At 41.8% G+C, this 23,181-nt stretch overlaps 1 protein-coding gene across 1 annotated transcript in view; it reads left to right on the top strand.

The window, feature by feature from the left end:
• LOC116691405 (eukaryotic translation initiation factor 3 subunit E-A) overlaps positions 1-18,451 on the top strand; it is a 30,668-nt gene extending 12,217 nt beyond the window's left edge. The window contains exons 7-13 of the mRNA XM_032519004.1: positions 93-217; positions 4,186-4,312; positions 5,439-5,540; positions 10,418-10,527; positions 15,994-16,096; positions 17,009-17,143; positions 18,280-18,451. Of these exons, the coding sequence (XP_032374895.1) occupies positions 93-217; positions 4,186-4,312; positions 5,439-5,540; positions 10,418-10,527; positions 15,994-16,096; positions 17,009-17,143; positions 18,280-18,315 (738 nt within the window). The 3' untranslated portion in view covers positions 18,316-18,451. The remainder of the gene's footprint in view (positions 1-92; positions 218-4,185; positions 4,313-5,438; positions 5,541-10,417; positions 10,528-15,993; positions 16,097-17,008; positions 17,144-18,279) is intronic.
• Positions 18,452-23,181: the final 4,730 nt, after the last annotated feature.

Below are 23,181 nucleotides of genomic sequence, written 5' to 3'. Positions count from 1 at the left end.
TTTTTTTTTTTAAATAGGAAAGCTTTTATATGACTTGCAAAACCTATTAATTATTAAAATGGGATTTTTGGTGTGTCTCTTTGTCTGTCCAGTCTGTCACCTCCCCTCTGCAGTCTCTCCAGCAGAGGACATGGCTCATTCACTGGTCTCTTTTTGTCTTCTTCAACCACCCCAAGGGCAGAGACAATATCATTGAGCTCTTTCTGTATCAGCCACAGTAAGTAACATTTCTAATTTATTATTTTATTTAGTTTCTTTTTAACCCCACTTTTACATCCAGGAGATTTGCAAAACACTGGCAAGACTACCAGGACGTTGTGAAGATAGGATCCGATTCCACAAAACAAAGACAACAGGAAAGGCAAAGGCAAAGAGAAACTATCCAGTGAGTTCTCTGGGTGAAAATGGCTAATTGATTGCCAGAAGAAAATTGAAGCAGATGGGCTACAGCAGCAGAAGACCACATTTGGTGCCACTCATGTCAGCTAAGACCAGGAAACTGAGACTGCAACTGGCACGGGCTCTCTAGAATTTGACAGAAAATTGGAAAATCGTTGCCTGGTTTGATGAGTTTTGATTTCTGCTGTGGCACATTGATGGTAGGGTCAGAATTTGGCATAAACATGAAAGCATGACTCCACACTGCCTTGTAAAGTTGGTGGTGGTTATGTTTTAGTGTGGGGGATATTTATTTTCTTGGCACGTGTGGCCCTTTTGTAGCATTGAGCATTGTTTAAATGCCAAAACTCTACCGGAGTATTGTTACTTACCATATCCATCCCTTTATGACCACAGCCACACCCATCTCAACCTGATTTCTTGAACATGACAATGACTTCACTCTACTCAAATGACCTCCAGTCACCAGAGCTCGATCCAGTGGAGCACCTTTCACATGTGGTGGAACGGGAGATTTGCATCATGGATTGTGCAGCCGACAAATCTGCTGCAACTGCGTGATGATATCATGTCAATATGGACCAAAATCTCCTAGGAATGTTCTCTGCACTTTGTTGTCTCTATGCCGCGAAGAATTAAGGCCGTTCTGAAAGCAAAAGGGGGGGGGGGGGGGGGGGGGGGGGGGGGGTTCAACCCAGTACTAGCAAGGTTGCATAACAAAGTGGCCGGCCAGTGTATGCGAGTACAGTTTTTAGTGTGTAGTTCATCTTTAACTACTTTAACTTTCTTCTAGAGCTGCAGCTATTGATTATTTTAATAGAGTATTCTACCAGTTATTCCATAGATTAATCGGGTAAGACACATTTTTGTTTTTTTTGAAGAGCAATAAAATACATTAGTTTGATTTAATTTTTGTACATAAACATTAGCGTAAGTTGTGGGCCTTAACTTTGAGAACTACAAGTTTCAACCTGAGACTGATCCTCCTGGGCCTATACGTGTATATAAGTTACACTTAACCTATTCATTTATGTATTTGATTACAATGTTACACAGCTCTGTTACATTTACCCTTGTTATGTTGATCAACTGTTTCTCAGTGGAGAGAATGAGAGAGAGTGGTGCGCTCAACAAGAAGGGATAGTCTGTAGGCTCTGTAGATCAGATTGTGGTCATCTCTACGTATTTTCTTTTCTTTGTTTTTGGTAGTTGTGTTTGGTGTAGTTTCATTGTCCATACGACTCTGTGATTTACTTTTGTCGGGTCCGCTTCTTAGAATGGATGATTAAGATGCTGAAGCATAGACGTCATGCTATTTTATTTTTTATTTTTAAAAAAATTTTTTGATTACGTTTGAACTGATTCCAAACTTTGGACACTTTCTGTCTCCAGCCTGTCTCTTCTATTAGCCCCTCACTATTTACGCTCTCTTTCTTCATTGTGTAATCTGCGCGACAGTCGTCATCAAACGTGCGCAAGCACCGTGAGTGACATTGATTAAACAACACTTCGAAGCGAATCATTTTGCATCGAGAATTTTTCGTAATTGAATTATTCAAGTTACTCAAGGAATTGTTTTAGCCCTACTTTCTTTGGCCCAGCAGCAGCGGTGACACACTGAAAGCTGTGCGCCACAAAGTTCGGTCCTACTCTATCATTCTACACTCATCCCACAGGAGTCTGCAGACGTGGATAAGACCATATAGTAATTTGGCAGAGTTGTTTTGGTAACTTCAATAAAAAGCTGCCAAGTTATACTTCCGAGGGACTGTACAGCAACTTGGAGCCTCTGTGTATTTTGATGGTGGTTGTTCAGTTGCGCTACAGTGGGTGTGTGTGGTTTTGATTTTATCTTTGTTTTATTCCGTGGGTTCATATTAAAGTATATTGTATTGAAAATTGTGTTGTAGCTCAACTGTAATTCTTGATCCTAAGAGGATTTGGAGAAAAGCTCAGTCATTTTACAACAAACTTGATTTAGAGAAAACCATTTGCTTAAATAACACATTTTTGGGTGGTGGGCTTCTTCATGAACCCCGCTGGTATTTTTAAAGTGGTTTCAGAAGTGTGTTTTTCGTGTGGTCTGTTTACTCTCCAAGTCGAGAACGAAGCCATGTGTATCGCAGATAGGAAACTTTATACACTGTTAAAATTTGCACACCACCTATTTTGATGTCTTTGCTCCCTCCCCCTGTTCTGATTGCAGGCTTGTATAATTGTACACATGATTGGGCTCCACAGACAGAATGACAGGCGACCACAACACAGCGCACTGAAATGTCTGGTTCCCTGAATTTTACTCAGTTTTTAATTTTATTGTGGATGATTAAGGAGGCCTGCCCAATAATTACTCATGAAAAGCTCACCCAACCATCTGTGTGGACAAACTGAGGTAGTTGTGTGTGCTTTGCATTTTCACAGTCGAGAAACCTCATGTTTTCCCCGCTGAGGCTTGGCTCTGGTTTCCCCATCTTTCGACCAGTACTTCCTTTGGCTGAAGTTGGTGACCAGTGGCTGGCCTTCAGCTCCACACATGACCTCCCTTACCCCTGCAGTCAGCAGATGTTGGTCCAAAGCCTTGTTTGTGTACTACTGACAGACTGTACTGACTTCAGGAGAAACCATGCCCAGTAACTAAGTATGATACAGGTGCTAACTAGGCAACTACTACAGTAATTCTGCAGTCCCGAGTCACCATGTTACCATGTCCATTTTCTTTGTTTTCCCACATCCCCCCTCTTTAAAAAGAAGAAATTTGAACTCGTACTTGATTCCTTGGCTCCATGCCTCAGTAGCATCTTCAACAAACCAGTGCAGTGACGCTTGTTACCTCCAAACTCAAAGGAAAAAAAATAGATGAAGTCCCCTAAGTAAGTACGGTGAATTCTCCCCCCGATATGGTACAGTGACTCATGCAAGATTACTTGCTATTGGAGCCCCCCCCCTGGAGAGTGAGTAGGTGTAAGTTAATCAGGAACACAGTGTGGAGGGTTGCGGTCTTCCACGGGAGTCAAGCAACTACAAAGGGAGGGAGGGAGAGAGCCCTCCTAAAACCAGAATGACGGTGGCTTTGCCAAGCAGCCCACTGCTGTTTTTAGACTCCCCATCACTCCTGCCACAGGTCCCCTGTCCCTTTAATTGTGTCAGCGAATTAAACTGTTGTCGGCACTCTTTCTCTGAACACCATGTGTTCCTCTGGCTTAGCTATAGGAGACCTGAAGCGGCCCACTCCACTTCCTCTTTTCAGATTTAATTTAGTCAATTTGGGGTTGAGTGGAGGGTGAAGTTCAAAGATGGATATTTAGAAACCAATAAGAAGTTTTGGTGATACAGTTAAGTGTGTGTGTGTGTGTGTGTGTGTGTGTGACATGTTTTACAGAACACTGTCTCAAGAGTTGGTGTGGGATTAGAATCAGCCTGTAAGAGCGTTCTTTTTTTTGTGTTCAGCCCTTAGCCAGTTGACCTGTGGTTGAAACATCAGTCCCTGATGGATTGGGTTTCAGCTACTGGGCAGGTCCCTGCTCACTGATCTATATCTTCTTGCCAGGGTTTCTTTTCCTCCTCCCTCTCACAGGACACTAATGAAAGAGATGGCTTAAAGCTGGGACCCATGTCCAGAAGTGAGGGTCCTGTTAGGACAAATATCTGTTTTAAGGCTTTGTCTCTGTTCTAAATGCCAGGAGCCCAAAAGGCAGCCAAAATGTTATAGTATGTGTCCTTTTAAAGATCACGTCTTTGCTTACATCAGTCTGATAAGTGATTACCTTTTATCCTCCCTCATTCCAGATACCTCAATGCTATCCAGACTATGTGCCCACACATCTTGCGTTACCTAACCACAGCCATCATTACAAACAAGGATGTCCGCAAGCGTCGGCAAGTCCTGAAGGATTTGGTGAAAGTCATTCAGCAGGTACCACACTCTTTATTTTCTCCCTTTTGGTGTTTACCAAGCACACACAGTTAGCAGGTCATTGCTTGCAGGCAACACAGACTTTGGATGATGAGTAACTGACCATGTTAACACAATAGCATTGCTAACACTTGCATATGTGTCTGGGACCAAGCTGGAAAAGCCTCAAGCCCATTACTTTGGTGAATGTAACGGAGTTGACAGACTGTAGTGTACCAATGCCTTCTTCACCACTGACAGTGACTGCTTCATTGATCTAAGCACTGTCTTGGTGGGTTGTTGGTAATCACTAAAACGTGCCCAGTGCTCTCTACTCTGTGGCCTCAGGTCAGGTTGGGTCTCTGTCTCCTAAGCATGATTTGGAACTGCTCAGAGTTCAGAATTGGTTTTCACTTGAGCCCTTGTAGTTAAATGAATTACACATTTAAATGAATTTAATAAAAATACATGTAATTTAACTAGTGTGCCCAGCACGTGGTTATTTTTGACTACATAGTCATTGTCACAATCTTAAACCAAAATAGGATTTATGTTTTTTTCTTTGTGAATGTATATACACTACCGGTCAAAGGTTTGGGTTCACTCAGAAATTTCCATTACGCTCCATAATGGACAGAATACCAGCTGACATCACATGCATTGTTTTTTTGTTTTTTAACCAGGGTAGACGTAAGATTAAATTGTGTTTCCATAATTGCAAAAAGGGTTCTCAAATGTTTTTTTATTTTTATTTTTTATTTACTTTTTATTATAAATGTCAGATTAGTACACAGAATGTGCCTTTGGAACATTGGATGAATGGTTGCTGATTATGCGCAATGTAGATATTGCATTAAAGATGAGCCACCCACTCAGATCAGCTGGTATTATGTCTATAATGGAGTGGTATGGAAATTTGTAAGTGACTCCAAACTTCTGACTGGTAGTTTATACTATTAGTGATTTGATTGAAAACTAAAATTATGACTCACATGTACGTTTATGTCCAATTAAATGTCTGCTTGATTATGTTTATCTTAACCGCAAACATTACTTCATTAAAAAATGTAAGCTATATCAGCTTTGATTTAAAGTCACATAGATGTATTTTGACATAATTGATCTTATTATGGTCCATTTCTCTCAGGAATCTTACACCTACAAAGATCCAATTACAGAGTTTGTGGAGTGCCTGTACGTGAACTTTGACTTTGACAGTGCTCAGAAGAAACTCCGGGAGTGTGAGTCGGTGAGTAACCACCTCATTAACATGACGTTCATTCCAACCTTTTGTTCCCAAACTATGAGAGTTGCTCTTGGTTTATCTCGATGAGATAACAGGAGTCTTCTGAGGACATCAGATTTGCAAGTCAGACTCCTGAACTTTCACACAGAGTATCGTAGTAAACATGGTTAGTAATCACATGATCTCTGTCTGACCTTCTGTCTGATCACACAGCGCTTCTATTTGCTGCACGTCTGCGTGGGTCCAGATCAGACACAATACTGATAGTCTGTGCGTTGTACTGTCGAATCTAGAGGTCCTCTTGGACACTGTGTGACTCAGGCTTCAGTCAGATTTTACCATGGCCTGTAATTGACCTATCAGGCTAGTAGTTAACAGTAAAAGCTTTATAAGCAGAAGTCTCCGCAGAGGCGTGCAGACACTCGTTTAAAGTGGGAGATCTGTCATAGCACCGCCATTTAGAGCATTTATTTCAATTTTGGTTTGTAATGGCTAAATGTAACTGTAGCCCTTGATATGAGATATGAGTCGTATACTATAAAAGTCCTCTTTGTTTGTTGACTACTAAGCTGAACACATCAATGTCATTTGATGATTTAAAGTGACCTCAAATTAGGTGATATTTACAGCTCAGTGGGAACAAAAAGTATGACAAACCTGTTTTATTTAACCTATTATTTGATAATTTTGCATATCTCTACATATATCTGTCTGTGTCCCCAATCTGTTCTGGAAAAACTGCTGATATATACTTCACATTCTCCATAGAACTTCAGTCAGAGAGCATCCACAAGTTACTTTGTAATTATTTGTTTGATAAACAAACAGCCCTTACAGTACAAGCATACTGACAAGGATTGTAAAGAGTTTATTTTATCGATGTCCCAGTATAATGTGCAAATAAATTTCAACATCACCACAAACTGCAACCTTAAAGTTGAATCTACACTGTCAGCAGAAGCTGAACGTCATATCCTTCATAAGGTAGTATTTATGCCAGGACTTGTGTATTAGACTGCAGTAGCTCTAGCTAGGTGTACCTAATAACCTTGTGTACATTACTGTAAATGAAGGAGCAAAAATATTACGACACCTTAAAATACAATGCAGTTCACACACTGCGACTTCAAAAAAAATCCCCAGTCGTTGAATTAACATCTCTCTGATGCAGTATTAAAGATGATTTAAAAAGTAATGTTTTTTTCTGTCAATCAAAAAATGTGTTGAAACCATTAGACAATGTGAAGATGCATCTTTTGTTTAGAAGGTCAACTTCATTTTAATGTGTGGGCCGGGATGCCAGTACAAGTTGAAGTCTTGCTTCATCTTTAAGGAATTCCTTCTTGCTTTTTTGTGTATGTCTTAGGCTTATGAAATGCTGCCACCAGGGTTTGCTGTGCAGCATTTTGAGATATCGCAATGGAAGTGTTACATTTCCATTCAGTTAGATATAGCGGGAGGACACTAACAGGAATGCCTATACAACATAATGACAAATGATGTGTTGCATTGATGGCATAAGTCTAGCAGACCGTATTATGAGGGACTGGTCAGATTCTGGGAACACATTTAGGTGACCCAACTGGTGTTCCATGTGCATATTTTGCGTAACTTGATCTTAGTTAATTCTTTTAGGTACACTCCAGGGCTGTGCAATTAATTGAATTTCAGTTTCGGCTCCCAATGATCAACAAAATAGTACAATTGAGAAAAAAACTTATTTCGCCATGTTCTGTTCTGCAAGAACACTCTTATTTTGTCTTGTGTTCTGAATGGCATGCGCACATCCGCACGCGCATATCTGCCCCTCCCGAAGCCACACCAATCCACTGGAATTGAAAAACTCAGGGCAAGTAAAGATGGAAGAAGGAGGGCAGTCACAGCAGTGTTTGGTGAGCAAAAAAGGCAAAACCAACTTCGTTGTCTGGGAAAAGTTGACGTTAGCTAACCCTGCAAAACCTTTTCCAGCTTAGGGGGGGTGCCTACCACTCAAAACCAACATGAAAAAACATAGCAGTGTTCCCTCAGCATTTAGTTTTGCTGTTAAACTGTAAAATGAGTCACGTAACGTTATCCCAAGCTACCGTCTATGTTCTGGATTTTTCCGCAGGTAGCTAGTAAATAAACCCACTGAGGGCAACATAATTGTTCATATTTTAGCCCAATGTTTAGTAAAGACAGTAGGCTAGCAGTGGTCATAGTGAGTGAAAATGTGACGTGTGATGCAATATTGTGTTGTGTGTCTGGAATTGTTCATTAGCTTTGTAAAGTTATGTGTGATATCTGTAAAAGCTGAACCGACTCAGAGTAGTCAAACAGATTTTTATTCTGATCCAAAGACTCTTTCTGTGTGATAAAGAACACCAAAAGATTTTACCCTGGACACTATCCATTATATCCAATGCTTGAGTAATTGTGATTTCAATATTGACCAAAATAATCGTGATTTGTTATTTTTTCCATAATCGAGCAGCCCTAGTACACTCTGTAATTTGGTTTTCCCAACGGGCTTGATCATTTGGACCTGCAGAGGAATAAAAGGCGAAACTCTGGGCTATTTGGCCCCTTTTTCATCTTTTGCTTTTGACGATAAACTTTCAAAATGAAAAACATCTGGCCTGATGAAATTGCTCCTTCCCAGGAGTAAATGTTTTTAAATCATGTCAGCAATTTACTGCCGGTTCCGTTTCTTTTTAGCTTATACAAGGAATCTTTAGCTTCCCAAAATCACTATTTTGCAAATAAGGAAGTTATAACCAAACTCAGATTTGTTTTTACTTCGTTATACCCTGTTCATGGTCAGAAAAAATCCAAAGCATGTATGTTTCAAGAGAACATTTGATATTTCCCATGCACAGGCCTCCAGGGGCATCTCCAAATGATGCCTTGTACTATCAACAATATTAGAGATGTATCATATTTCAGCTCAGACACAAAACACGCTTAATCACCAACCTTGTTAAACACATGCTCACATTTTTTAGGAACATTCTGGTTTGGTCTCGACCTCGCCTAATGGGGGGCTGTTTACAGCGACTCTACTGTCGCTGACTCGCATGCTCAAAATCCAACTACCAATCAGGTCAGAGCCCAAGGTATTCCAGGTGCGTTTGACACTGGCCTACCTGTCAGTCTTACCGGAGCATGTCCAGTAGGCACAAAAGCTCTCTATTGACCTCACTCAGTTCCCAAGCAGGTCTAGCGAGGTGGGTGGTTCCAAAAATGTTTAACAGAACCTTTAATGCATTGCCTGTTATGGTCTGCAAACAGTTTCCCAAAATGGTCTTGTTTGAAGTCAGTAATGCAGTTTTTTTTCCCTGCAGAAATTCACACGCAAGCCTTTAAAAAGCTCCTTATTTCCAATGTAAAGCGATTTTTCACAGACTGTGGAGTGATTGACGTAACTGGATACCCCATTGGGATGGGCTCTCGTCTTGATGAGCATTTGTATTGCATCAATTTTGAGCCATTGAGAAGAGTGGCACCATGTATTAACTGATTGCTGTAATAGCAAGATATGGGTATTGTTTTCATCCCTCCTGTCTTTGGTTCACTGTGCCCTGTATAATAGTTTGAGCCAAGCGCTTTTGAATGGCTTAGCTTGGTTTAAATTGTCTTGTTCAGGCTGTACAGGTTTTGTTTTTTTTCTTTCCCACTCCACCCAAATCTAGAATCACTGTCAGATGTTAGATGCTTGCATGTCTGCATGAGTATATGCCTACCTATATTCAAGTCTTCAGATTGTGCATAATAGGGCTCTTCAAGCCCCTTTCACAATTTGTTTAAGCTTTGTTGTCTGAATCCCAGATGACAGTGATTAGGGCACTTAACTGTTCAAAGTTTATCAGCCTTAGATAAGCGTTGTCATAGCTGAAATGTGCATTGCCTGATAGCGCCATGTAGTTGGGAATTATTCAGGCAAAACTCTGGTCAGATAGCGGCTTTTTAAGCCTGAGCAGACCCAGAGCTGGCAATTCTTTGAGAACTTTTGAAGATGGAGCTCTGTGATGTGAAATAGCGCTCAATGGTAAGTTGGAATGCAGCAAGCACTGAGAAATGGGAGCATTTCACACAGTGGTACCTCTGGGGCCATAGCTGGGTCATGAACGTTTGCAGTAGATGAATTGGCCATATGCAGACTTGTCACAGAGTCCAAGCTAGACTGTATTTCTTACTATAACAAGCCACAGGTGATACAGTATATGGACGGCTGAAAAGACGAGCTCTCATCTGTAAGTTTATTTGGACTAGTGGTGCTACAGTTGTTGGATAAGCGTAACCGTGAAATTTGGCAATCCTGCACAGTGGAGTTGACACTGAACCACCAGACCACATGACTAGTGATAAGTCACAGACAATGTGGATATCTTTAGGGTTGTTGACTCTGTTCTTAATATATTGTCTCATGTGGTGATGGTAGAATTTGATTGTCTGTGGTGGATTTCAAGCGTCTTGCAGGGCCTTAGATTAGTACCTAATACATCGGACTTTCCTATTCAAAACCAACCTTTTCATAATGTAGCCAGTGTGGTCCTTCCCTGTTTACTTTGACCATTTATTAAAAATGAATTGGATTATGGGTTTAGTGAATAGATTTTGTCCTTAATTGAATAAGACGTGAATTCCTAGCAGCAGACCAATTGAAACGTGTAATGCTGCACTCATGACTCTTCACTGCTGTTCAATCTGAAGGTCCCAGCTAGATTGTCCTAATGAGTCTAAGTAAAGCTCTGACTTATGTATTGAACTGTTTCGCCTCACTTGAACCTTAAACTGTTGGAAGAGAAACTTTGATCTAGCCATATGATCAGACAGAAATAACTCTTTGTCTGGTATTTCCGCTGCTCTGATGTAACATTTTTTTTTCTTCTGTCTCTTAGGTTCTTGTGAATGACTTCTTCCTGGTTGCATGCCTGGAGGACTTCATTGAGAATGCCCGCCTCTTCATCTTTGAGACCTTCTGCAGAATTCACCAGTGCATTAGCATCAGGTCAGTCATGCAGTACAATCCAAACCAAGTGAAACTAAGATTTGCAAGTAGAACTTTTGGTGACGGTCAAAGGAGACACTACAGTTGTCTCCCCAGATTGGGACCATGTTGAGCAGCGGGATTCAGACAAACTTTCTATAAGACTAACAGGAAGTCCTATTTGCTATCACTAGACTTTGTTGGCACTCAGTAAACAGAAGTAAGAACTTGGGCTTTGTGATTAGTGGAATTTCCCTAACAGGTAAGTGTTTATTGCCCCGTCCAAACACTGAAATGCTGACCCCACTCATCTTGAGGAATAAGTATTGTGAGGTTTAACTGCTCCCAGGTCTCCACAGGTTGCTCTGCTTGCTTAACTTTCAAGACCACCTGTCCGAGGCCAGTTCGTAGACGGGTTTCTCCCAGGGAGGGGTCAAGGTTTAGATGGCTTTCAGCTCCTTTTCTATGGGGGAGTGGAGGCCAAAGGGGTTTGTAGTTCAAAATCCAGTCTAGTTACGTTATAATAAAATTGACCTTGGATACCTCCCCAAAACCAGGAAATTTACTCAGTACATTATTATAGTGTGCATTTTGCGGAGAGAGAAAAAAAGATTATGGTAATTGGCTGCAATTAAGAGATTATAGGACTTGGCTGCCTCTTTACATTAGTTTTAGAGAGTGACAAAGATAAAGACAGAGCATCCACCCTTCTCAGCCAGTAATCCTCATTCTTGTAACAGTGGATCAGTACTTGTTGCTGCATCCAATCTATGATATTGGGTAGTGCATATGCGATTTCTTTTTTTTGTGTATCCTCACCTATTTTCGGTGCAACTTTTTAGCACTGGTTTCAGCGGGCTATATTCATAGTACGCTGACTCTCAGGCGTATGGTGAATGCTAACGATTCGAAGGAAGGTCTGCATTTCAAATATGGTCCACAAACATATGATGCTCAGTGGAAAGAGGGAATGAATTACTTCTGTTGACACGAAAATGATTACATTGACTGTTATATAGAGCCGGGGAGGTCTGTAGTCAAGGTTGAACCATGGAACATGATCAGGCCCCGTCGAAATCTCCAGTTGCAGATTGTCTGGAATTGATTAGGAGTCCTGGTTCTTTTTGGCAGACTTACTGCAATTGGATCCATTTACTTGTTAAGGACCACAAAGGTTAGTGGTAACACTGAAAGAGGAAGTGATTTTTCTACTTTCAACTTTTTTTTTTCTGTGTCTTGTGCTCTTGTTTGAGTTTTCATAAAGCAGGGATTTCTGTTTATTTTTGGTGGTGTTATGACGATGGACAGAACATGTCTATTTTTGAAAGACACCCAAATTCCAAGTCATTAGTCCTCTACCCAGAAGCCCTCTGCACCCAAGCGTGGACTCAAATGAATTTGATGGCTGTTTTTTAATGAGGACATTTTTACAGCCGTTGGCCATGATGGTTTCACAGATATTTAGCTCGCCTTTTGCCCACAGCTTGGGAGACCAAAGTAGACCAGAAGTTGGCGTAATTGAGTTATTTTATGCAATAAAGGCTTATGTAAAATGTACTATAGGCAGTGAAAATGTGATTCAGCCTGCACTCGTAATTGCATACACACACATCCTTTTTGTCTAGACTTTTCAGTGTCCCGAGTGTGTGTTTCCAATTTAGCTTTGTTTTCCTTGTATGATTTACAGGGTTTATTTCCTTAGTCCTTCCATGATAGTTTCAGTGGCGGGACCCGGCTTTGACCTCAAATGCACACTTGTCCTTTGACATTTTGAGTAAATGCTTCAGACCCAATCCCCCCCCCACCCCCCCATCAATAGATTGTATTTGTACACAACAGCTCACTGGTAGTTGGAAGCAGTGTCTTGTGTATTTGGAGGAAACACTGAAGATCTTTCCACCTCACAATTGAGTCATTAAAACGACCACACAATCATTTCGGTTTCCCTGAAAAATCAATTTTACCCCAAGCTGAAAGCGAGGCTGCTCCAAATGGCTTGGATTCTCCCAAACACTATCATATGTTAGTGTTTAACATTGCATTCATTTTAGGCCATGTTAAGAAGGGGGCTACTTTTGAGAAGGATCTTCCTCTCTTCTCTAACAGAGTTAAACCTCAGTGCCTGACCCCTCTCTTCAAGTGTGAGGTTGGTATTGAGACCCAAAGGAGTCCACTGGCCTGAAGTCGAAAGCTCAGGAGCCAGAGTGAGTAAGGGGTCGAAATGAAAGTGATCTCCCCTCTCCCCCAAGGAATAGGATCATGGTTGTGTAAAACAAAACCAGTGATGGAGGCACTCTGCTTGGCTTAAGGGCCAAAGGATGTCAATAGTGCAGGTTGTTTAAGTCCGTCCCTGCTGCCTCCCACATCTTACTTTCACTCTAAGGTTTAAATTGGGGTAGCTGTTGTACACCTCTCAGAGAGACAATGAGATAAAGTAACCCTCCTCTGAAATACAAATGCCCTTCCTGGGAGGAAAACATTGCCAGACTTTCTTTTATAAATTAAATTAGAGGACTTTGGCTGGTACAGGCCAAGGCCCTGGGCCCTTTGGGGCACGCTGTGTTCCTGTGTTGTTCTGCACAGATCACGTTTGGAGGGGTTAGGGGTTAGCTTAACTCCCCGGTGAGGAAACCAGACCATGTTTGTTTTGACCATCATATTTGACCTGGACTTGACTGACATGTGCCCCCACTTTACTGAGTTGCCAAACAAAACACCCAGTACATCTGCACAGCAATCACTTAATCACACAGGTAAAATAGGAACCAATAACACGTTTCATTCAAATTTGATTACTTGATTGTTAAGTAAATAAGTGACGTTATTGGTGTGTGTGTGTGTGTGTGTGTGTGTGTGTGTGTGTGTGTGTGTGTGTGTGTGTGTGTGTGTGTGTGTGTGTGTGTGTGTGTGTGTGTGTGTGTGTGTGTGTGTGTGTGTGTGTGTGTGTGTGTGTGTGTGTGTGTGTGTGTGACAACTCGTATCAAAATCTTGTATTGATTAAGCTATTAATATGAGCTACAACTATTCATCAATCATTTCCTCTACATTAGCGAGATTTAGGCCTGTGGACTAAACTCCTGTGACCACCGACATGTGTTATCCATCACAACCTTGACTTGCGTCATTGGACAGCTGACACATTTTTTTCAAACTTGTTAGGTTCCCAGTAATGATTCATAGGAGCAATTTCGTTGTCAAGCATCATTTTCTCCAGGTTCTGAAGACCTGAAGTGTAATCAGCTGTCCAACACAGCTATGCTATGTTAGCCGTTTGTTGGCGTGAGTGACAGGTTGATCAGACTCTCTGTATCCCTTATTCCTCTCCTTTGGCCTGCTGAGGTACACATGAATCCTCTCCGAACTGGTGCTTTTCTCTCTTGTTATCCACCTCCTCCATCACTTCACTGTGGTGAAAGTGGCGAAAGGTATGCACTGTCACTCGGAAACCCTATTTCGCTCATTATGCTGAGGCAATGCTTTTATTTGTTGTTTATGCTTTTGATGCCCCATCCAGACACTGACATCATTTCATTTCCCCTCTTTATGTGGTTTTGCCACCATTCAGGGGTTCGAAAGTGGTAGTCTTGTTTACTTTTTAGCCTTGAGGTGAGGCAGACATTATCACAAATCCCAGAGATTACTTTTCACCAAAAGAATGTCTTAAATAAGTCAGACTCTGAGAGTGACAGTTAAAATAAGTAATACAGATGGTGGGATCTGTGTTTGCAGAACCATGGCGTGAGACGTGTTGTCTGGGTAAATTCTAGCTTACTCATTGAAGGAGTCTTACAAAATGTGATGAATGGACCAGGAAGTGATAATTAGTAGAGTAAATTGTTTTTATGTAGACCTTTTCACCCCTTTTTTGTACAAACACACACAGGCTATACACAATGACAACTTTGAGCCTACAGTATTTCATTAAGTGTGTTAATATGGTTTTTCAGGGGTGAGAGGGGTCTAGGTTTTGAGATGAGAGTTAGCGTTGCTGTAGTAATTGTGGGCAGTGCACAGAGGGGTGAGTATATTTATTGGGGCCCTTATAAGAAATGCGGTAGGCGTGGAGTGTGGTGGGGGTTAGAAAAGAGGAAGGGGGCAGGAAACGTAGGGGGGAAGGGGGTATCGAGGGGGTCTAGTTATTTTGAAAGCCACAAGGGAAGCCAGCTGCACTGGGGAAAGCTTTGGATCAAAGAATCCCAGCCACCCTCATACCTCCCCTCCCTCTACTGTGACACATCCATGTCTAGCTGTATCAAAGAGCAGGCCGGTCTCCAACCTGGCTTTCATTTTGAGGGACAGTCCCTGTTTGACCAATGTGTCATGACGAGCTTTAGCAGACAGGTGGGGAGAACGTACGTCCCGGACAGGGGCACAAAAAATAAAATGAAAGGCTAAGTAGCCACAGAGGCTCACAACATGGGGTAGTCCCAGCACTTCTAATTGACTTATTCATACAAGTCTGTAAATCAAGCTGCCATTAGCAGAGGCCCATTAGAAGAACCCAACATGTTGGCCATCTATAAATACTGTTAAAAAAAAAAAAAACTAGTCACTTGGCACCTAATGTTAAACATCCATCAATGTAGTGTAGTGTTGACAGTTATTTTAGTCCATTCATTACATATTTCATACATGCATCAACACTTTGAAACAGCAGCCCAGTTCAGTTGAAGTCACTCTTTGAAAAGGACTAATCTTACTAGGGAATCTGCAACAACTGCAGTACTTTATTCTGCATTTTTGTAGACATTTGTCCTTTGAACAAGAATAGTAGCGGCTGTGTGAACCTCAACTTGGGCACAGCAGTTACTTTTATCTAAATGCTAACGTCAGCATGCTAAAAACGCTCAATCACAATGTTAACCTGCTGATATTCAACAGGTATACAGTTTATGATGTTCACTGACTTAGTTAAATGTGTTAGCATGATAGCATTTGCTATTAGCACTAACCACAAAGTACAACTGAGGCTGATGAGTTTTGCAGATCATAAACCATAAGACTAAGATTTTAAATTGGATGATTGCACTAGGGGAAAGGTTGAGGAATCACCAACGTAATTAGAAAACATTGTCTGCGAACCACATGTGACCGTGCAAAGTAACTGCACTAATCCGTCTGGTAGATGTTGAGATAGTGTCTGTAGAACGAGCAACTTTGCCATCCACATTCCATGATGCTAGCCTGGATAAAAAAGTAAAACAATATAGTGGAATCTGTAAACCAAGTTTTAATGCATGGTTGGCGCAGACTTAAGGTTTGATTTGCTAATTTGCTCCATCACAAATCTAAAGCACTTGTGATTTTGGTGAATAATTCAATAACTATACGAGGTCTTCACATATGGTAGGATTAGTCCCGTGTCAGGAGCGCCAATGACTGATTCCTTAGCATCCGGAAACTGTCCAGCACTGAGACAGACCTCTGTACCCTTTCTGTTGCCTTATACCCAGGTTAGAGTCTCATGTCACTGTGTTTCCTCCACAGCATGCTGGCAGACAAACTGAACATGACGCCCGAGGATGCTGAGAGATGGATCGTCAATCTTATCCGCAACGCCAGGCTGGACGCAAAGATAGACTCCAAACTGGTGAGACCTTCTGTCTTGGTGTTTGGTGGTTGTTTTCCCCAACATCTCCTTCCAGGCAGCGCGGCAATGGTGATGTCCAGGGGATAGCTGCCTGGGAGGCGACGTTGGAGGCAAAAAAAATTCTTACTCATTCAGTGGGCGCCTACTAATTAACCAAAGCTTTTTAAACAGCCCTTTGCAAATCGGCGGTGGTAGTAGGGCTGGGCATATAGAGAGAGAGAGATGGATAGATAGATAGATAGATGGGACTAGATATTGTCTCCGGTTTTGGATTTTGTAAGATGACACAAGTGTTTTCTTTTCCTGGTTTAAAGGCTGCATTACAGTCTCGCAGTTCTTTTATTTGATTTTACCCACTTGTTCTTCATTTCCACATTACAGATGATCTACATTTACATTTTAATCTAAATTGTAAAAATATTTAGTGAAAGCACCAATTGTCAACCCGACAATATCGTCGCAATATCAACATTGAGGTATTTGGCCAGGAATGTGGTAATATCTGATTTTTCTCCATATCGCCCACTCTCGGTGGTGGCGATGGTCATACGGCCTTTTAGATGCTCTTTCTCTTTGACTTGAGGCCTTATTTGTATCCTGATTTTGGGATTGAAGGGTACAATGTAAGGACATTGTTTGCATATTTCACCTTTGTAAGGTCCTCTTTGTGAGGCTCCTTGTTGAACCTGCATGCTTTGGCGTACACATCACAACAGTTCTCTGTAATCAGCAAATCATAGCCCAGTCCTCCAGAATAACATAGAATTATCTAGATGTGCCTACAGTGGATGGGAAAAGGACCTATGCTGCCTCTGGTTGGTGTTTGTGGAACGGTGTGTCTGCAAGACCAAATGCGATTGGCTTATTGGTTGTAATTGTGAATCTGTTGTCCACTTTTGTCCATATTTCTAGGGCCATGTGGTCATGGGGAACAACGCCATATCACCTTACCAGCAGGTGATCGAGAAGACCAAGAGCCTCTCGTTCCGCAGCCAAATGTTGGCCATGAACATTGAGAAAAAGCAAGCCCAGAGCACCAAGACTGAGGCAAGTACAGCACATATGCTACACATACAAAATGACAAAATGCACACAAAGCTCCCCTCCCAGCTAGTCCCTGTAGGAAACCATCCCTCCCTTAACTGATCAGATTGCTAGGAGGTCAACATGAACTCAGGGCAGTTCAAAGTGTCTCAAATGATCAGCTCAAAAGAACAAGGCCAAAGAATGTTGATGAACAACCATCAACAAAAGCTCTCTTTACACGAAAAGCCAGTAAGAGCAAGTTTAACAGAGCTAACGCTTTCATCCCTCCATTGCTCTTCAAAGGTCTAATGACAAGGTAGATTCCAAACAACCATAAAACGATGCCTGCGCTCTGTGACTCAGCCCAGCAACGTAAATAAGGTGGACCCTCACACTGGCTTTAAGTGAACGCTACTTAAAGCCTGGAGTTCCCTGCACTTAGGACCTGTTGCAGATGTCTGGCTCAGAGTCCACTCATCCCATTTTAAGCGTGTTTTTGATGTTGACCATGTGTGTTATAGTGGTATGTAGACTGTTAAAGTACTCCCAACTACACAGAATGTAATGATCACACACATACTGTATTCTGAACTGGAGCTCTGAGCTGTTGCTACATACAACTCCCCGTTCCTTAAAGACAAGCACGTCTGTCATATCAGACGGATCGGCCCGACACCTGACAGCACCAAGGCCACGGAGTTACAACAAGCATGTTACATTGTTTAACTTTTTAACTGTGCAGCACTTAAGTGGTTAGCTTTTGATGTGCTCAAGTACCCTCCTCCCTATTGTTTGAATATCTGCAGCAGGAGTGCTGCAATAACCCTGTCCCGTTAAACAGCAATTCCCCCCCTCCCCTCATTAAGGAGTTTTTGTAATTAGACAAAAGAGGCTGCAAACAACTCACAGAGCACCATTACATCCTGCTGTCCTCAAGGCAACAAATCACTTACATATAGAGAACATTTACTGCCAACCATCTGGGACGGCTGCTTAGGGTCCCTGTCAACCCACAGCAAAACGTCAGCGCTTAACTGCTTGCACATGTATGTTACTTTTTCACATTTCCCACAATCAAACTACAAAATTTAGTTTTGATCAATCTCAGTGATCCACAAATGGTCTAATTTTACGTTTTCTCCACGCTTTTCTTCCAGACACCCAACTGGGCAGGTCAGGAATCTGGATTTTAGCCACACACTGAAGATGAATCCATCCTACGTATTGTGTTACATTTTTTTCCCCCACTCTTGTATCTCAAGTAGCACAGTGCTGTTTTGCACTCAGTTCAAGTCATCACAGATTCAATAAAAGTGACCAACAAAAGCATTTACACCCATGATTGCTTTATTTCTGGACATTACAAACGGCGGTTTGAGGTTTGAGTGGTCAGACCTTTCTGTATCGGTAATACTTGATGAAGTTTTAATGTGCGCATTGAGTCACCGAGTGGGACAGTTAAGACTGCTGCGTGTGATGCGGCTCATGTGTGCGCAGTAATGACGAATGGCTGTTTAGTCTGTTGGTTTTATGGCGTTTAAGTGGTTCGCTTCACCGTGGCAGGCGGTCTCGCTGAGTGGGACGTCGGCTGGAGGGGGCAAACAGAGGTGATGTACAGTTACCAGTGGTCACGCTCTCTGCCAGTCAGTCTGCCCATCTGAGGACGCAAGAGAGCCATAAAGAACCATTAGCCAGACGGACACAATCTTTTAAATGTCCCACCCCACCCTCGCTCTTCTCTGCTTCTGACCTTCTCATAACTCAGTCGTCATTATTGCTCACAAACAGGCTTTTATTTATTCACATGCGTTTCATTTTCTTCGTCATACAGTACATGTAATCAAATTACTAAACAAGGATTTTATGTTGACGTACACCTGGTTTATTAGGCCATCAAGTCTCATCACTACATGAAGTGACTAAAACCGAACAATCATCGGAGTGAAATGTATTTTCTCTGTATACTTTTAAATAGGTTTCAGCCCTTTTTAACTGAACCAGCCGACTACACCATAAATCATTTTAACGGGATTATAGAGAAAGTAGAATACTGTGGCCAAAGAGGGAATGAAGCTGCAGTGGAAACCTGTTTCATTCACACAGAGCATGAAGCTCCAGTCCTTCAGCACTGCTCTGTTTCCATTTGTTTTGTTTTCACCTATAATAAGTCTGTCTCTCCCGCCGCAGCGCTTCCAGGTGGTAACTGCAATGTGTCTGAATGGTGGAGCTTACTAAATGGGTTTTCATGACTAAAACTATTTCTTAAAAATGATGACCTGAAGCCTGTGGAAATCTGTTTTCAGATCTTAGATTTGTCTCTAACATACTTGTGGCCACTTACACATACTGGGGGTTGAGCAGGTTGATTTATTATTTTATTAATAGTTAAAAGTGCCCATATTATGAAAAAAAACTCTCTGAATGTCGTCTGCCTTCAATCTGCGGGTGAGCTGTATAAAATCTGCACGGCTTTCTACGTAACTAGCCGAGACGAGGTGGCTAACAGTAGCATGTTAGCAGTTAGCCCCTCATTCTCAATGGCAAAACACTGCTACAACACACACTAGTTCAGCATAATCTGCGAAAGAACTACTTCCATGTCCCTGTTCTGCAGGGATTCCACAAGTTCCCCTCATTTAGAAGAAGTCTCCCAGCTAATCCTGCCTTGGACTGACCAAAGCTGGAGAGCGAGTTATCTAGCTGATGTGATCTTACCTAGCTACTGCTTATGTGCGACTCCCAACAAAGATAGTATAGAAGAGAGATGTCTCACTCTGTAGCTGAAACAGAGAGCTCAATACACAGGGTGAAAACAGGATCTGCAGCAATGTGCAGTACAACAAAAACATAGTGCTTTTTGAAAATTAAAACATGTAAACCTATTCTGATATAACCTCTGAATACAATTTATGAACCTGAAAATGAGCAAAATATGGGCGCTTTAACTCAAAAACTCTTCTTCTCTTGCTTGGTTGCTGGATCAGAACCCTACAACAATTTAAGTATTGCTAAATCCTGATCACTACTGTGCCAAAGTTTATGAAATTGTTTCCAACAAAGCCCCGCCTTCTTGGAGACATTCGGAAGAACAAACAAATCTCATGAAACAAAGTAGGACCCTGTGGCTCAAAGAAGATGCTGATTGAAGCCTTTTAAAAGTTCATATGTCGTCGTTTCGCGATCTCAGTATGCTTTGGAGAATTTTAAGATCATTTTGACTTTTGTAGCCATTGTGAGTCCAAGCTGACTTAAGCGTTCAGAATCCTCGCCCTTCCCGGTCATGGGAGCGCCGTAACTATTTATACAATAAATGGTGGCAAATGGTTTATAACGGCTGCTTGTGAGCCTGCTTCCAAAGAAACCAAGAAAAAGAATCTTGTCCTTTTGAATAATGCCAGACATAAATATGGTGAGTTCAATGTCCTCGTGAAACAACAGAGGATGATAGACGAAGAGAAGCACTTTGAATATTTCAGAATGTCTGCACAACGATTCGATGACCTACTCCGTCAGATCATACCTTTCAAAAGAACTCGTCTCAACCAAAGAACTTCTAATAAGTGGTTGCAGTTCTGACAGACTTCCACTTGGGGCGCTCACAGGTGAGTGCGGAATGAATGGGACTCAATGGAGCTATACGCCTCAAAGTCCACTTACATCCAGGATAAAAAATTTTGTGTAGTCATTTGAATGTTGCATTCGAAAGGCGATGCTGAGACCATACACCCTGCTGGTGTTAGCTTTTTTTTAAAGTGGCTTTTTTTGTTCTAAAAAGCCTTTTTAAAATCTCAATGTTGTACACATCGTGCAGCCAGTGATACCGCTCTACGGCGAGCCCTGAGTCATTTCCTTCGTTTGACAACACAGCTGACAGGTCAGGATCTCGCTGTCGATACACGCGCTAGAAAGGTCTGCTAAGGTCTTAAAGACCACGGCAAAATACACACTCCGACGCTCTGGCTTTGCTTCGGATACCATCAAGCGGGACCTCCAGGTGTCATCAGTCCTTCATTGACCAATCAGCATTCATTAGCTCAGTGCTAGCATGATATGGGCAACGACCTCTAAGAAATCAAAAGGAAGTAAGTACTCGTTCATTCAACTTTGGATCTATAAATCATGTTGAACTTGCAAAAACTACAATCAAATCTGAGATTTATCAGCGGCAATCGGACGAAAGAGACAAATGTAGCCGTCCAGCTCCATAGACTCCCATTCATTTTTGCGCTGGACCGCAATCACCCCCAGTGGAACTCGGGTGGAACTGCAACCAAATTCAGTACAATGGGGCTTAATGGGGCAAACGCGCTCTCGGTAGACGCGCTTTGTTTTCACCCAGTAAGTTTACAAGAGAGACATGCAGTCACTAAGAGTCCTGGCATCTGGTTGCCCTCGGACTCGTCCAGGCTTCCTGTTTCTGCTTTGTCGTGCACCGCTGAAGGAAAAAAAAAAATCGAGTGGTGGATGAAATCCTGGCGCACCAGCGAGGTTGACGTCACATTGTCGCGCGCCAGATCGGGAACTGTAAAGATGCCATCACATTCTCTCTGTAAAGGAGTGGAAAACCTACAGGGGTTGAGAGCTGCGAATTCAAAAGGTTTTGGGTGGGCTTTAATATGTCATGATCAATTATTAAATATTTGGTTGGGGTTCCTAGATCATTCATGACCTTGCATACAGTCGTTAAACACCTAAAGGTTCATTTAACCCTCATGTTGTCCTCGGGTCAAATTGACCCGTTTTCTTCTCAATTGTCTTCTTTTTTTTTTTTTTTTTTTTTTTTTTTTTTTAACTACCCAAAATAACATGATTGATTCCACACAATGCTCTTTGGGGTGATTTCGCTGGGTGATTATGGGGTGTCAATTTTTTACCATTTGAAACCAAAATGTAAGTGGTTTTGAAGTAGTATTGAGTAAAAGTTGAGATATTCCGGTCTGTGATTATCCATCAGCATACATTCCTTACATTTGTTTGTCTAAATAATTCCTAATTTCTGCTTTTCTAACTCAAACATTAGGTTCAATTTCCTTATGTATTAACCATAAATCCCAAAATAGCTGTAAAGCTAAAGTTAATAAGTTAGTGTTACGGAGTATTGAATATGTAAAAAGTGACAAACATTGAAAAAAAGCATCAAAAGTTTTGAAAAAAGGGACAAAAATGAAAGGAAAAAGTTAAAAACATTGATAAAAAGCATAGACAAATTGTTGATTTTTTTCATTTCTGACAGGAAGACAACCATAACGCGTGAGTTCGATGTATCTTTTAATATCCAGTTTTTTTCCCCCGTTGCCTTTTCTGTTCAGGCTTCAGAGCAGCTTCTAGACCTCGAGGTAAGATCCAACTAGATTCATGGTGACAATGAAATGCTATTGGAACACGTAGGCTGTAATGTGTCAGCTTTGTTGGTGAATGTCATGTTAGAATATTTCTGGACGTTGAAGTTTTGCCTCTTTTTCATTTGGGAGCCACAAACATGGCTAAGTATAACTTGAACTTTCCCGGTTTGCCTTATTCTCGTCCTCTCCTTGACATTTTTCGAGATTGGAGGTGACCACTGTGGCCCGGGAACTTTTTCTTTCTTTTACCTAGTAAAGTGTGACACAACAACCCACGCCGAAGGCCGTCCCGTCTGGGTCTCTGATGGACGGGGGGGGAGCAGCAGCAGCTCCTCTCATTGCTGTTATGGCGATGAGGGCTCGGAGCCAGGCCATCCAAATGCTGACGTCACCTCCTCTTATGTGCACTGCAACGAGTAGGAGGGAGGGAGGAGAGGAGGGATGGAGAGAATAAAGTGATTGGTTTACCGGTCTCCTTCTCCATGACACATCATGAAAATAAAAGTGCCGGAGGCCTAAATTATCACATTCACCTTACCCGTGCACTCTCAGATGTTGTTTTAGAGAGGAGTCCAAACCAAAGGCACTGCCTGTGGCTAACAGCCCTCCTGACCACAACGTCTGTCACTGCTCTCTCTGGAGGAAGAAATAAACAAAGTCAGGACAAAGGTCACTATAGGTTTTGGCAAGGAAACCAACACAATTCCTTCTATTTTT

Source organism: Etheostoma spectabile, chromosome 6, assembly GCF_008692095.1.
Source record: "Etheostoma spectabile isolate EspeVRDwgs_2016 chromosome 6, UIUC_Espe_1.0, whole genome shotgun sequence".
Classification (NCBI taxonomy): domain Eukaryota; kingdom Metazoa; phylum Chordata; class Actinopteri; order Perciformes; family Percidae; genus Etheostoma; species Etheostoma spectabile.
This window is presented reverse-complemented; position numbering and strand designations above follow the sequence as displayed.